The 13,248-nt window shown below is 46.1% G+C and overlaps 1 protein-coding gene across 1 annotated transcript in view; it reads right to left on the bottom strand.

Moving 5' to 3' along the window:
- Positions 1-13,248, bottom strand: part of LOC119444429 (uncharacterized) — a 53,926-nt gene that overhangs the window by 16,156 nt on the left and 24,522 nt on the right. Inside the window, exons 4-5 of the mRNA XM_037708832.1 lie at positions 2,222-2,369; positions 398-516 (exon numbers count right to left, since the gene is read on the bottom strand). Of these exons, the coding sequence (XP_037564760.1) occupies positions 398-516; positions 2,222-2,369 (267 nt within the window). The remainder of the gene's footprint in view (positions 1-397; positions 517-2,221; positions 2,370-13,248) is intronic.

Here is a 13,248-nt window from a genome sequence, read left to right as displayed (position 1 = left end):
GGTGACACAGAGTGGAGAAAACAAAACTTTGCAAACGCACGTGTCGTTATCAAGGATAAAGTCAATGAGTTGTTTCTCCTAAAACTGAAATAGAACTAAACAAGTAGCATTTTCGTTCGTCTCATAATGCTATGCAATGATCTTTTTATTACGAGTGGTTGAGTACTAGGGACAGAATCATAATGAGGAGTGCTTTCATCATCGCGCTAGTACTCGAATGACTCGGGGGAGTCTCTAACCGTGTCCTGCATTTACCCCAATTTCTCGATTACTGAAGCTCTGTTCGCGAACACTAATCTATCACTTTAGCTTGATTTATAGTTGCTTTAGTGTCCCTTTAAAGTTCACAACAGAGTACCGATTGCTTGTTGCCACAAAAGGTAAGCGAGGTGGTTACCAATGCAATCTCGAGGCAAAGCACGGCTACTGGCTCAGCGTGCCCGATGCTCTGGGCCGCCGTGTAACAGACAGTGCAGGCCACCCCCTCAAGCTGCTCCACGTTCAGCAAAGTAGGGTCTGCACAAGGGGAAAGGAAAACCAGTCAGATATTAAAACACTGGAAGCTTCTTCAGTCGTGCAAGGCACCATGTTTAATTTTTTTGCCACAGCTATCAAGAGGAATTCCCTCTCCAATGGCGCTGTATCATCCATATGTTAGTCGATGCATTCGTACACAGCACTGGTGGTGTTGTGACAACTAGGCCGTGATTTTGTAGCAATGCCTTCCGCTCAATTATGTGCCACTCTTATCCACCGTTCGCGGCCGGCTGATCGCTTTGATAACGCGGGCGGGACGTCGCTCTGACCACTGACAAAGCACGGAAAGGAATATCATCGGAGAAGGAATCGCTACAAAATCGCGGCCCTAGATAGAAAATGCGATTCCGAAGTATATAGTATTGACACAGCACTCTATGTTTCTCCTGGTCTTCAGTGCTTTTCTGCTCCTGTCATTGTTTTATCTTTTTCCTTTCTTTTTTTTCTTCGTTATTGGCATCTTAGCACTGTTAACATTGCTTTCCTTGCTTTGCTGTCTTCGCTATTCTGACACATGCATTGGTGTACTATAGGTGACAATATCAGCTGCCATAGCTGAGTGTAGGCGAAAGCTTCAAAGACTTTGCTTGGCACCACCAATGTGAAGATGTCACGGACATGGATTCAAACTGCTTATTCTAAATAAATTTTTGTCATTGAAATTGTTTTTTCCAACCGGCCGATAATTCGGAAATTCATACGGCCGCTTCTGTGTCAGAAAAATCTGCTGCCAACTGTATATACATATATGCATGAAAGGTCGAATGTCAGTATGAAGAAATTTAGATATAATGAAGTAAACTGCTGATTTTACTGACTTCGTTATATTGTGACTTAACCAGTAATTAGTACATCTCAAGGTAGACTCATAACTAGTGCAAAGCATGATTGTTTTCAAAGACATAGTGTTACTTGCATGAGTACCTCGCACCTGAAGTAGCCAAAACACAGCTAGGTAATATCCAGGGTTGCCCAAGATAAAATGAACCCATAGCAAGGGAACGAGGATCATTGGACCCATTTTCTTCAGAGATATAGTGAACTCAGTGCATTAAGTTGCCTCCATCTTCCAGCCCTTTGGAGAGCAACTGAAACCACATGAATGACATTTCGTGTATTGATATCGCTATACAGTTGCCGTGTTTTTCACTTGTTTTGGGTTCGGTTTATCTTGGGCTACCCTGTACGAAGCCCGAAGTTCATGTAGCCAAGAGTTTCCAAAAAATACTCAATTTGGTGAAATGTAGCCAAACACGATAACAAGTTAAGGACCGTCCAATAACAGCCATAACAGCGAAGATGGCAGGCAGACGGGTGAAAAATGACGGGCATAACGCTATGCAAGCGACAAGAAGAAAGTAGTGGAGATTAGAGTGCTAACCGGGGTAGCCAATATTATAGCTGAGATTAGAAGGAAGAAATGAAGCTAAGGCAGGCCATGAGATGCATAGGGTGGATAAACAATGGTAAACGATGAGTGCCAAGGAAAGGAAAGCACAGTTGAGGACCACAGAGAACTAGGTCGTGTGATGAATTCAGGAAATTTACAGGCATAAGCTAACATCAGCTGGCACATGACAAAGGTAATTGGAGACCAGTAAGAGAGTCCTTCATCCTGCAGTGGAAATGAATTTGGCTGATGACCAGTCAAATTTGACGTTGCTGCTCACCACCATTCACTCACCATTCGCTGCCTGCTTAACCAGGCTGTAGTACATCACACCTTTGTCCTTGCCCTGCTCATAATCGCTCTGCGACTGTGGGCCATTGCTAGCGGGCTCTGGTTGATCATGTGTCAATGACAGAGTCTGTCGAGCCAGCACATCTGGAACCTGTGCAGAGGTCATTCGTTGAAGTGGTCGATTAACAGAATGCTGAACTGAAGCAGGGATTTCTTGTGGGGAGAAAAGGTGCAAGAACAATTAAGGAAATGTCCGGACAGAAAAGAAAGTCAGTCGCAAGTAGTTGTGGCGTTCTTTCCCATCTGGTCATTTATTTCCTTAACTGCTTCCACGTCTGATGGACGGCAAGAAGTATAAACCAACTAGTCCAGCAACAAGCTGTAAAAGAGGAATGTTAAAAGGAACACCAAAAGAAAAACAAAAGAAAAAAAGAAACAAGTCGAGGTGTATTAGTAAAATTACCTTTATATAACACCAAGAAAGCAACTTCTACCACGTGAGAGGCCTGATAAGCAAGAACAGTGGCAAAAAGCAGACGCCACCTCGAAGTTTTTCCAGCAGCTTGCTGTGACGCCATCTGCTCACGCCTATTTAATTTTCTTTAGCTGTGAAGATGGAATACATTGTACTGTATTCTGAAGGAGATAAAGAATGAACTTGGCAAGCTTAAAGAAGTTTTGCAGTGCCCCAACAGCCCAAACACACAAAGAAACACTGAAATCTGTACGACATATCAGATTGAGGCACCGCTGCTTGGGTTTCGGCACACAATTTGGAAAACTTATGTTTGGTTTTCGTTTCATGTTCAAGTACCAAACATCTGGCGGTGATATTTATGTAAGAGTTTTGACAGATTCTATTGACTGGTCTATAGTTTTTTTTAAGGTTGAATAGCTTGACAAAAAAACTGATGAACCCTTCTTCGCCACACTTCGGCAGTAGTATTTAAGCAATAAATTTTTGCAACAGCAAAGTACTAGAGGAGGCTTTGTTTTGTAGAAGGATAAAAAATGCGTGAATGATTTTCCACACCCAAACTTACTGCATCAGCTCACTATGATGCCTTGGGATATAAACAGCACCTACCAAGGTCTAGTCCACTGTTCATCAGTAAACAGAGACAATCTAGCAAGTGCCAATAACGTTTCCTGCTCCAAAACTGCCAAAGTACAAAAAACAAACTTACGTGTGTTACATCCCACCAGTGTGCCGGTGCCGAGTTTCAAGAATACAAAATTCATTAATGAAAAAAGTTCGGCCCCGATTTTCTTCAGAAAAAAATTGAACAGCCTTTTTCTGCCAAGTTAAAAGAAAAATTCTAAGAATGACTTCACCAGTCCAGATTGATTTAATGTTGCTCTCTAGCAAGCCCCTCTAACTGTAGTTGACAGCGATAGACAAAGCTTTAACTGTAACAATGAGAAGTTTGGGAGAGGTCAATACCTCCAGAACTGTACATCCACATGCAGAAATACTATGCAGGTGAACTTGTTCTGGGCGCAGTTGGTGCATGCTGAAACTAAAAGTTTAACCACTCACACTACACAATAAGAGGACAGGAGATAAGTGCTGCCGGTAACTGCTTATTTAAAGTCACGAGAGAGGGATGGAGAAAAACACAAAAGAAAGGGGAGAGGCAAGGAATTCAATTACAACAGGAAATCTCTCATTCTCTACACTAGAGGTGAATCAGCTTGTGGATGGACATTACAACATTAACATCTCTGATATAGTTACATTTGCTTCCAGGTATGCCACAAGATAAAGGCAACAACTAACAGTGACACCATTCTGCGTAAAAAATAATTGTTTTAAATATTCTTTTTTTCCTAGGACTGTGATTGAATGGAATAATTTGACTAATATAGATGTTACTCAGCCTTCGTTGTCTCTATTTGCTGCTAACGTCTGTTGAATGAGCTACAAGCTCAAATGTGACCTCGTTCATTTCTTTTTGCCACGTTTATTGAAACCGATGTTGTTTGTATAGGCAATGTATTCCGTATTGCTTTGTTTTGTTGCCTGCATTTGTACGCTGATATATTGTACTACCCCCCTACTAAAATCCCTTTGGGGATTGCAGTCTCTGTAAATAAAAAAAATTAAAAAATAAATATAGAAGTGAAAAAAAGTCAATATTGCACGAGCGGTGATCCTGTGGCGAGTGCTTGGACGATGACGTCAATCGACCATGACGGTGTGGCTATCTGGAGTGAACACGCTCGCCTTACCATTGCTGTAGCATTGTGTGCCTTGCCTTGTAAATATATCCATTGTATATAGAATCTCCCTGTAACAACATGTAAAGAAAAAAGAAAACAAGCAAACAAGAGAGAGGGGCACCAAGAACATACACCAGCCCTGTGGTTGGCATACGTTAATACCAGTAACTACCAGTAAATAACTTGAAAATCATTTGCACAAGTCTGTGGCCCTTAGAAAGTGCAACAATGCCTTTGTGACACCCTCAGCTACAACAGCTGCATGATGAGGTTCGAATTGTAAGGTCAGATCTATTCCAAAGGTGGCCTGTTATCAATGCAAGCTAGAACAGCTGTGAGTGTGTCTGCACAGTATGTGCAAAGTCAAAAGTCCCCAAAAATGTGTCTCTCCTCGTGTCCAGTCATCAAAAGCAGCATTATGGGCTGCTACAAGAATTGAGAGTTGGCGCCACCAAATACCAAGTGACATTTCATGCTGGCCAAGCGCTCCATCCTCCATCTATGCGACCCTCGTCCTCCTCCTCCTATGTGAACTTCGAGCCCTCTGTGGCCCTCAGCTCTCGAAATCCACACTACATTCCTAAAGCTATGTAACTGCACCTGTTCTTTTGTGGTGATGCTACATAAACCCAGTCAAGCTCTGTTTAAAAAAAACATACAATGTTCTATCGTGCACTATAAATTAACAATCATATGTCATAATGGAGAGCAAATAACTTTATAGAGGCTAGTAGTCCTAGCCATAACCAAAAAGGCAAGGTAACCTCGCATAAGGACAGCTAGATGGGATTCAGCGGCCTAGATGGGATTCAGAGGCATACGAGTCAAGGTGGTGCAGTTGGCTGTTTTGAAAACTTGAATGTTCTATGCAGATGACACAGGATGTCTCGTGCAAGCATGCAAAGTTTTTTGAGCTGTATCTGTCCTTGACAATAGGATCTATTCTTATGTGCAGTCTTTATAAACTGACTGAACAGTCTCATGGGTTCAAAAAAAAAAAAACATTTTTGAACCCATTTTTGAATTCAGTTGGGAATAACTGAATTTCAAAGGACTTGGTCTGACACCAAGTAAAACATTATTTAATGGACATTTCAGAGTAGGACTGGCTCCTTCAAGGGTGAGGTTCGGTAAAGCCAGTAGTTTGTTTTTAAATTTTTCTTTCGGCCTCTCTCCAACTGAGCTGTAAAGCTGCAAATCCCTTTGGCATTGATAAGATAAAAGGCAGCATGAAATCTGCAAGTTCTATAGCCATCAATGTCGGTGGGTAGGATATGTCCTGAATGCGACATTACTGGCATCACTGGAAAGATGACTGCTCCGGCCAAGTCACCGAGTGTGGCCGAACCATCAGTTAAAATTAGATGCGGCCGAGGCGCATTTCCCACATAAAAGCAACAGAAAAAGCAGAAAATGACAGCTCACATTTTTTAAAATTTACAAGTGTATAGGCCCCCTTTGGTTTGAACCAGACACCAAGAGCGAAGATATGGTCGACTTGTGCCAGTAAATGATACAATAAGCACAAATAGTTGCACAAAATCATATCTGTGGCTTTTCTGCTGGTGGCAAGACAAGATTGTGCCTAAATGTGCACTCTTAGCACTTACACTGCAACGCATGTCTGCACTAGATAGTGCAATCGCTAATGCACTAGATAGTGCACTAACGATTGCAATAGTTGCGCTTGAAGCACATTTTGGGAAACCAAGCTGAACACAAGAGAGCCTGAGCTTGATCGTACAGTTTATAGTACAAGATTTGTTAGCACTGCAAGTATCGGTCAGTACAGTTGGCCTTATTAATATGGATACTATGGTTTCAATGCAGTCCATAAAGTGGGTCATACATAATAATGAACCTTGATGGAAAACTAACGGAAGCACTAAAATTTGTTTAAGTGGATTGCATTGTGGACTGCAAAATTTCAGAAAATCTGATGTATGAAGTGTATTACTCTGGTCACTGCTATGTGTAAACAGATTGCTGTGCAGTTTTAATCCCCCATGTGCCATTAGGACTGTGACAGTATAGAGCTTTAATTAAAAATAGTAAATTCAACAAAAGAGGAACACAGTAAAAAATATTTATTTCTGGGGTTTTTACGTGCCAAAACCATGATTTGATTACGAGACACCGTAGTGGGTGTTCCGGATTAACTTTGACCGCCTGGGGTTCTTTAGCGTGAACCTAAATGCAAGTACATGAGCATTCTTGCATTTCGCCCCTATCAAAATGAAGCTGCCGTGGCCGGGATCAAACCAACAACCTTGACCTAAGCAGCATGGCATTACACCCGATGGGTGACCGTGTTGGGTTATGCAGTATAGGCAGAACTACAGCAAGCTGCAAGAGGAAAAGCTGCATTGTCTCGACAGACTTAACTGTAGAGCACGCCAGTAGAACTACTGGAAGACTTGTAAGCCACAGTCTTTGCCTCAGAAAGCATGTAAGCTTAAGAAAATACTTGAGCACACGAAAGCTGTGAAGTGACTGCCACAGTAGAAGATACGCTGGACAGTTTGGTTGTGCCGAGAGTGGTGCGTATGCACCGCTGCTAGCACGCTGCAGGCATTTCGTCCCCAATGTGAGTGGGGCTTCTGGCTCCCTTCACATAAATGAGAAAGTTACCTATCAAGAAAGGGGTCAGGCAATAAGACACCATCTTTCCAGTGCTTTTCACTGCATGCTTAGAAGCATTCAAGCTATTAAACTGGGAAGGCTTAGGAAATAGGATCAACAGCGAATATACCTCGGCAACCTTCGGTTTGCAGTCGACACAGTCCTGTTTAGCAACACTGGCTACGAGTTACAACAAATAATTCAAGACCTTAACGGAGAAAATGTAAAAGTGGGGTTGACGATTAATATGTAGAAGACAAACATAATATTGGATAGCCTGGCAAGGGAACAAGAATTCAGGATCACCAGTCAGTCTCTAGAGTGAATACAGCATTAAGATTACCTAGGTCAATTAGGCACAGAAGACCCTGATCATGAGAAGGAAATTTACAGAAGAATAAAAATGAGTTAGGGTTCACAAGGCTTGGAATGGAAAAACTTTATTTAGGTCCTTCAGACTGCACTAGCACATAGCGGGCCGCTCCCATGTCGGGACAGAAAGGCCTAGCCTCTCCCCCACGTCGTGGGCCCGTTGGACTGGCCATAATTGTGCTTCAAAATCCGGACTGCGTAGAGCAGCCTCCCACTTGGATGACGTAACGTCTTCATCACTCCGTAACGCGGTGCACCGCCAGAGCATGTGTTCTAGTTGGGAAAGTCTGAGCAAAACGCGCAAGTATTTGACATTGGCAGGCATTACAAAATCCTGGCTGGGAGCTTACCACTGTTGTTGAAAAGTGTTAAATCACTGCACTCTACGGGCGCTAACATATGGTGCAGAAACTTGGAGGTTAACAAAGAAGCTCGAGAACAAGTTAAGGACTGCACAAAGAGCGATGGAACGAAATATGCTAGGCCTAACGTTACGAGACAGGAAGAGAGTGGTCTGGATCGGAGAGCAAACGGGGATTGCCGATATTCTAGTTGACAGTATGAGAAAGTAATGGAGCTGGGCTGGCCATGCAATGTGTAGGGCAGATGACCAGTGGACCATTAGAGCTAAAGAATGGGTGCCAAGGGAAGGGAATCGCAGCCAAGGTCAGGAAAAGATTAGGTGGGGTGATTCAATTAGGAATTCATGAGTGGCTTGTTGGGCTAGTTGGTACATGGTTATACTTGGAGAATGCCAGAAAACTTGAAAGTAGAAAAAATCGAGACACAGACATAGACAAAGTGACAGGAAGGTGGGTGGTGACCTTCCTGTCATGTTGTCTACGTCTGCTTCTCAATTTTTTCTACTTTCAAGTTTGCTGGCATTCTCCAAGTATAATCAATTAGGAAATTTGCAGGTGCAAGTTGGAATCAGCTAATGCAAGACATGGGTAATTCGAGATCGCAGGGCCTTCGCTGCAGTGGGCATAAAGAATAGGCTGATGATGATTTAGATGAGGTCCTCTCTATACGTACCGCTGATTTATTGAAACAAAAATACATGGGCTTCTACGAGCTTGGCGCTTTTCCCCTCTGGCCAGTGTCCGTGCAGCAAGTGTCCATATTAATTAGATGCAAATACACTGGAAAAGTTTGGTGCCAGCTATAGTTTTTCATAGGTCAAGTCATCCATATTATGGAATGTCATAATAACAATGCATGACTGTAAACACAAGCTATATCTGAGAAAGTCGAGAAAGAGAGCCTTGTACAACTATGATTGCATGTACAGACATCTCCTTAGAAAATTGAACAATCTTGAAGCTGCATCTGTCAGGTGCTGCTTCACATAGGTCCCTAATGATATACACGAACTTTATGAACCGAAAGCCCAACACCAGGTAAGAGTTCATTTTTGTCCTGTCTACCTACATGAATGGGAGCACAGGCTAAAGGCTACATAGCCTAACAACAGGCCTCTGCTCCTATTACAGTTTGGCATGCAGGCTGAACATGACAAAATACTGCAGCTCTAAGCAATTAGAGAAAAAATTATCTTTCACGGCAGAATATTGACACAATGATGTGGGGCTCCCGCACCGCGGGATGGCGCGCGCAAAGGTCGGCGCCATGAAAGACGACGAAGCGCGTAGGCTGCACGCTCTTCTTCTGGTCCGCCATTAAAGAGAAGCGTCTGTTTTTTCAAGTCTCCGTCTACGATCTACGTTACATTTTTCTGGTGGAGGTGCTGGGTACATGCTACCGCTTCCAGATCGAACCCCGTCTACAAGCCCAGTACGAAGTCCGGTCGAGCTGACTCCTGTTCACGTACGGACAAGCCGTCGACTTCAAGGACTGCCACCTGAGTACGAGCCTCTACCCAACAGAGTCAGAAGGATGAGTACATCAGTTCCATCTTCTTCCTCAACCGCACCGACCGAGGTCGTCCTTAACCAGCCGCTAATCCCCAAATCCTTCCATGGGGACACCTTCGAGGATGTTGAGGACTGGCTCGATCACTTCGAGCGTGTCGCAGAATTCAACGGCTGGACACCAGAGCGCAAGCTACGCAATGCCTACTTTGCCCTCGAGGACTATGCGTGGACATGGTTTGAGAACCGTGAGGCGGTCTTATCAACATGAGACGAATTCCAACGGCAGCTAATCAGCACATATGCCAGCCCCGATCGCAAGGAGTGAGCTGAATCTGCAATTCAGGTGAGAGTACAGCGGCCGAACGAAAGCGTCGCAATGTTTGTCGAAGATATGTGCCGACTTTTCCGACGCGCGGATCCGTCCATGCCGGAAGAAAAGAAGCTAAGGCACTTGATGCGCGGTGTAAAGCAAGAGTTATTCGGTGGCCTAATACGCAATCCACCAAAGACCGTTGCAGAGTTTCTCGCGGAAGCCATATCAATGGAAAAGGCACTGCAGCAGCGAACAAGGCTGTACAACCGCGACGTGTCGACCCTATCGCGTGACCCTCTCGCTATACCTTTGGACAATACCGACGCCTTGCGGGAGCTCATTAGGCTTGTTGTTCGAGAAGAGCTCCAAAAGCTTCAGGTGGCTCCGGCATCGGTACCGCGACTCGCTCTGGCTGAGGTCGTTCGGGAGGAAATCAGGCAGGCAGTCCAAGTCCCCGAGCGAAGCGAGACACCACAGCCCGAGACACGGCAGCCACAGCCTCGCATGTCGTATGCGGAAGTTGCGCGAAGTTCTTTGCCCCCGACTTTTCACGGTATGAGCGACGTCCCGGACTTTCATGGTGTGCGCGCCGTGGAACAAGCAACTGGCGACTTCAGGCCTCGCCGCACGCCATTCATGGCTGAAGCACGACCACCCCGCAAGAGCGACGTATGGCGCACTGCAGACCGGAGGCCATTGTGTTTTCATTGCGGTGAAGCCGATCACCTCTACAGGGCATGTCCTTACCGCCGAGCTGGGCTCCGTGGATTTTCACTGAATGCGCCGTGCCCGCGCAATGGAGATTGAAGCCTACCTCGCGGACGCCAGGACCTCATTTGCCCCACGATTCCGTGACACACGGTCACCGTCACCCGCCCGACACAGGTCTTCCAGCCCCCTCTTCACGCCGAGTGCTACAAGGCGTCGCTCACCCAGCCCTGCTTCCCGGGAAAACTGAGTCCAGCGACCTGCGGAGGTGAGGTCGCTGATGTTGCGCACGCTGAAGATCCTCCACTACGACGACCGCGATATGACGCAATTGAGACGCAGAGAAATCAGTGCAGTTCGGTGTCAGTATCTTGCGACGTACCAGTTACCATAGATGACCACGAAGTCACGGCATTGATCGACACGGGTGCGGATACGTCTGTTATGAGCCAGAATCTCGCGCGTATACTGAACAAAGTTTCGACGCAATGGGCCGGAACTCAGATTCGTACTGCAGGAGGGCACCTCATAACTCCAATGGGCCGGTGCACGGCACGAGTCAACATTCGCGGTTTCACATACATCGGCGACTTCGTCATTCTTCCTGAATGTTCAAAGGACATGGCATGGCCCATACTCGGCATGGATTTCCTTCAGGTGAATGGTGCCATCATCGACCTGCAAGAGTCTAGAGTCAGCTTTGCTACTACACAAGCCATAGCGAACAGTAATGACACCGACCGTGACATCGCGCTTCACGTTGCCGACGATCACGTCACATTGCCACCCAAGAGCAGCGTGCTTACCCTTGTCCGATGCGACATGGAGGACGACGCCGAAGGAATTGCTGAGGCAAACATCCCCCTGCTTCTTGAGTGCCACATTTGCATAGCTAGAGGGCTTCTTCAGGTGCGAAACAGATGTTCAGTCGTGTTGCTAACAAACTTTATCAACGAGTATCGGCATGTACCACGAGGAACGACAGTCGCATTTCTTCGCGAAATCATTGACGTTACTGACATTGGCACAATGGAAATCACATCGTCTCAACAATCTGAGTTACCCAGCCTAAAAGAAAGGATTCAGGTTAATGCTGCTCTGCCAGACCATCAGAAAGACCGTCTACTGAGTCTCGTGAAGGAATTTGCCGAGTGTTTTTCAACGTCGTCCAAAGTACGGCGCACGTCCATCACAAAGCACCGCATTATTACGGACGAATCCGCACGTCCTGTTCGCCAGCATCCTTACAGAGTGTCGCCAGTGGAAAGGGAAGCGATCAAGCAGCAGGTGAAAGAGATGCTCCAAGACGACGTGATCCAACCGTCCACAAGCCCGTGGGCCTCCCCTGTAGTGTTAGTCAGAAAGAAAGACAACACACTACGTTTCTGCGTAGATTACAGAAAGTTGAACCGTGTCACCAAGCGCGATGTTTATCCATTGCCACGCATCGACGACGCATTGGATCGTCTACAACATGCCAAGTTTTTTTCTTCGTTGGATCTTAAATCCGGGTATTGGCAAATCGAAGTTGATGAACAGGATTGTGAAAAAACAGCGTTTGTGACACCTGACGGGCTTTATGAGTTCAAAGTTCTCCCCTTCGGTCTCTGTTCCGCACCTGCCACCTTTCAGCGGATGATGGATACCGTGCTTGCTGAACTCAAATGGCAAACCTGCCTCGTGTACTTGGATGACGTCGTCGTGTTTTCGAGCACGTTTGACGAACATCTCGCACAACTCGAGAGCGTCCTCGCTGCGATCCGTACTGCCGACCTCACCATCAAGCCTGAGAAATGCTACTTCGGGTTCCAAGAGCTCAAATTTCTTGGCCATGTCGTTGGTCCTAAAGGCGTCCGACCAGACCCCGACAAGTTAGCTGCCGTCGCCGAGTTTTCACCACCAACAGACAAGAAGGCTGTGCAACGCTTCCTTGGTTTGTGCGCCTATTATAGATGCTTCGTCGAGGGATTCTCGAGAATTGCTGAACCTCTGACCCGACTTACACGCGATGATGTGCCTTTCATTTGGGCGGACGAGCAGCAGCAGTCGTTCAATGAACTGCGTGAGCGTTTGCAAGCTGCCCCAATACTTGCTCATTTCGATGAAAACGCAGACACAGAAATCCATACTGACGCCAGCAATGCAGGTCTCGGTGCAGTTCTTGTGCAATGGCAAGATGGTGCGGAACGCACCATTGCTTATGCAAGCCGCAGTCTCACCAAGGCTGAGAAAAACTACTCAACCACTGAAAAAGAATGCTTAGCGGTTGTGTGGGCAATTAGTAAATTCCGACCCTACTTGTACGATAGACCCTTTAAGGCTGTCAGCGATCACCACGCCCTGTGCTGGCTTGCCAACCTCAAGGATCCTTCAGGCAGACTAGCCCGTTGGAGCCTACGCTTACAAGAGTACGACATAACCGTTGTCTACCGATCTGGAAGAAAGCACAGTGACGCTGACTGTTTGTCACGCGCACCGCTCCCTACGACATCATCGGACCCTGACTATGACTTGCCATTTGTCGGCGTTGTCGACGCCGTAAAGATGGCTGAGCACCAGTGCGCTGACCCTGAGCTGCTGCCGCTTATCGAGCACCTTCAAGGAGTTGAAGGTGTTTTACCACGCTCGCTCTTGCGCGGCTTATCATCGTACTGTTTGCGCAACAACGTCCTTTACAGGAAAAACTGCGGAAGCGGTCCAAATACGTACCTCCTTGTTGTGCCGTCGGCGCTGCGCCAAGACATTTTGCAAGCCTGCCATGATGAGCCATGCGCGGGACACCTGGGATTCACTAAGACATTAGCAAGGATACGACAAAAGTATTACTGGCCCCGGCTTTTTTCTTCTGTGCAACGGTACGTAAAGACCTGCCGCGATTGTCAGCGTCGCAAGAAACCGCCCTTTAAACCGGCTGGCTT

The sequence above is a fragment of the Dermacentor silvarum genome, chromosome 1 (genome assembly GCF_013339745.2).
Source record: "Dermacentor silvarum isolate Dsil-2018 chromosome 1, BIME_Dsil_1.4, whole genome shotgun sequence".
Taxonomy (NCBI): Eukaryota; Metazoa; Arthropoda; class Arachnida; order Ixodida; family Ixodidae; genus Dermacentor; species Dermacentor silvarum.
This window is presented reverse-complemented; position numbering and strand designations above follow the sequence as displayed.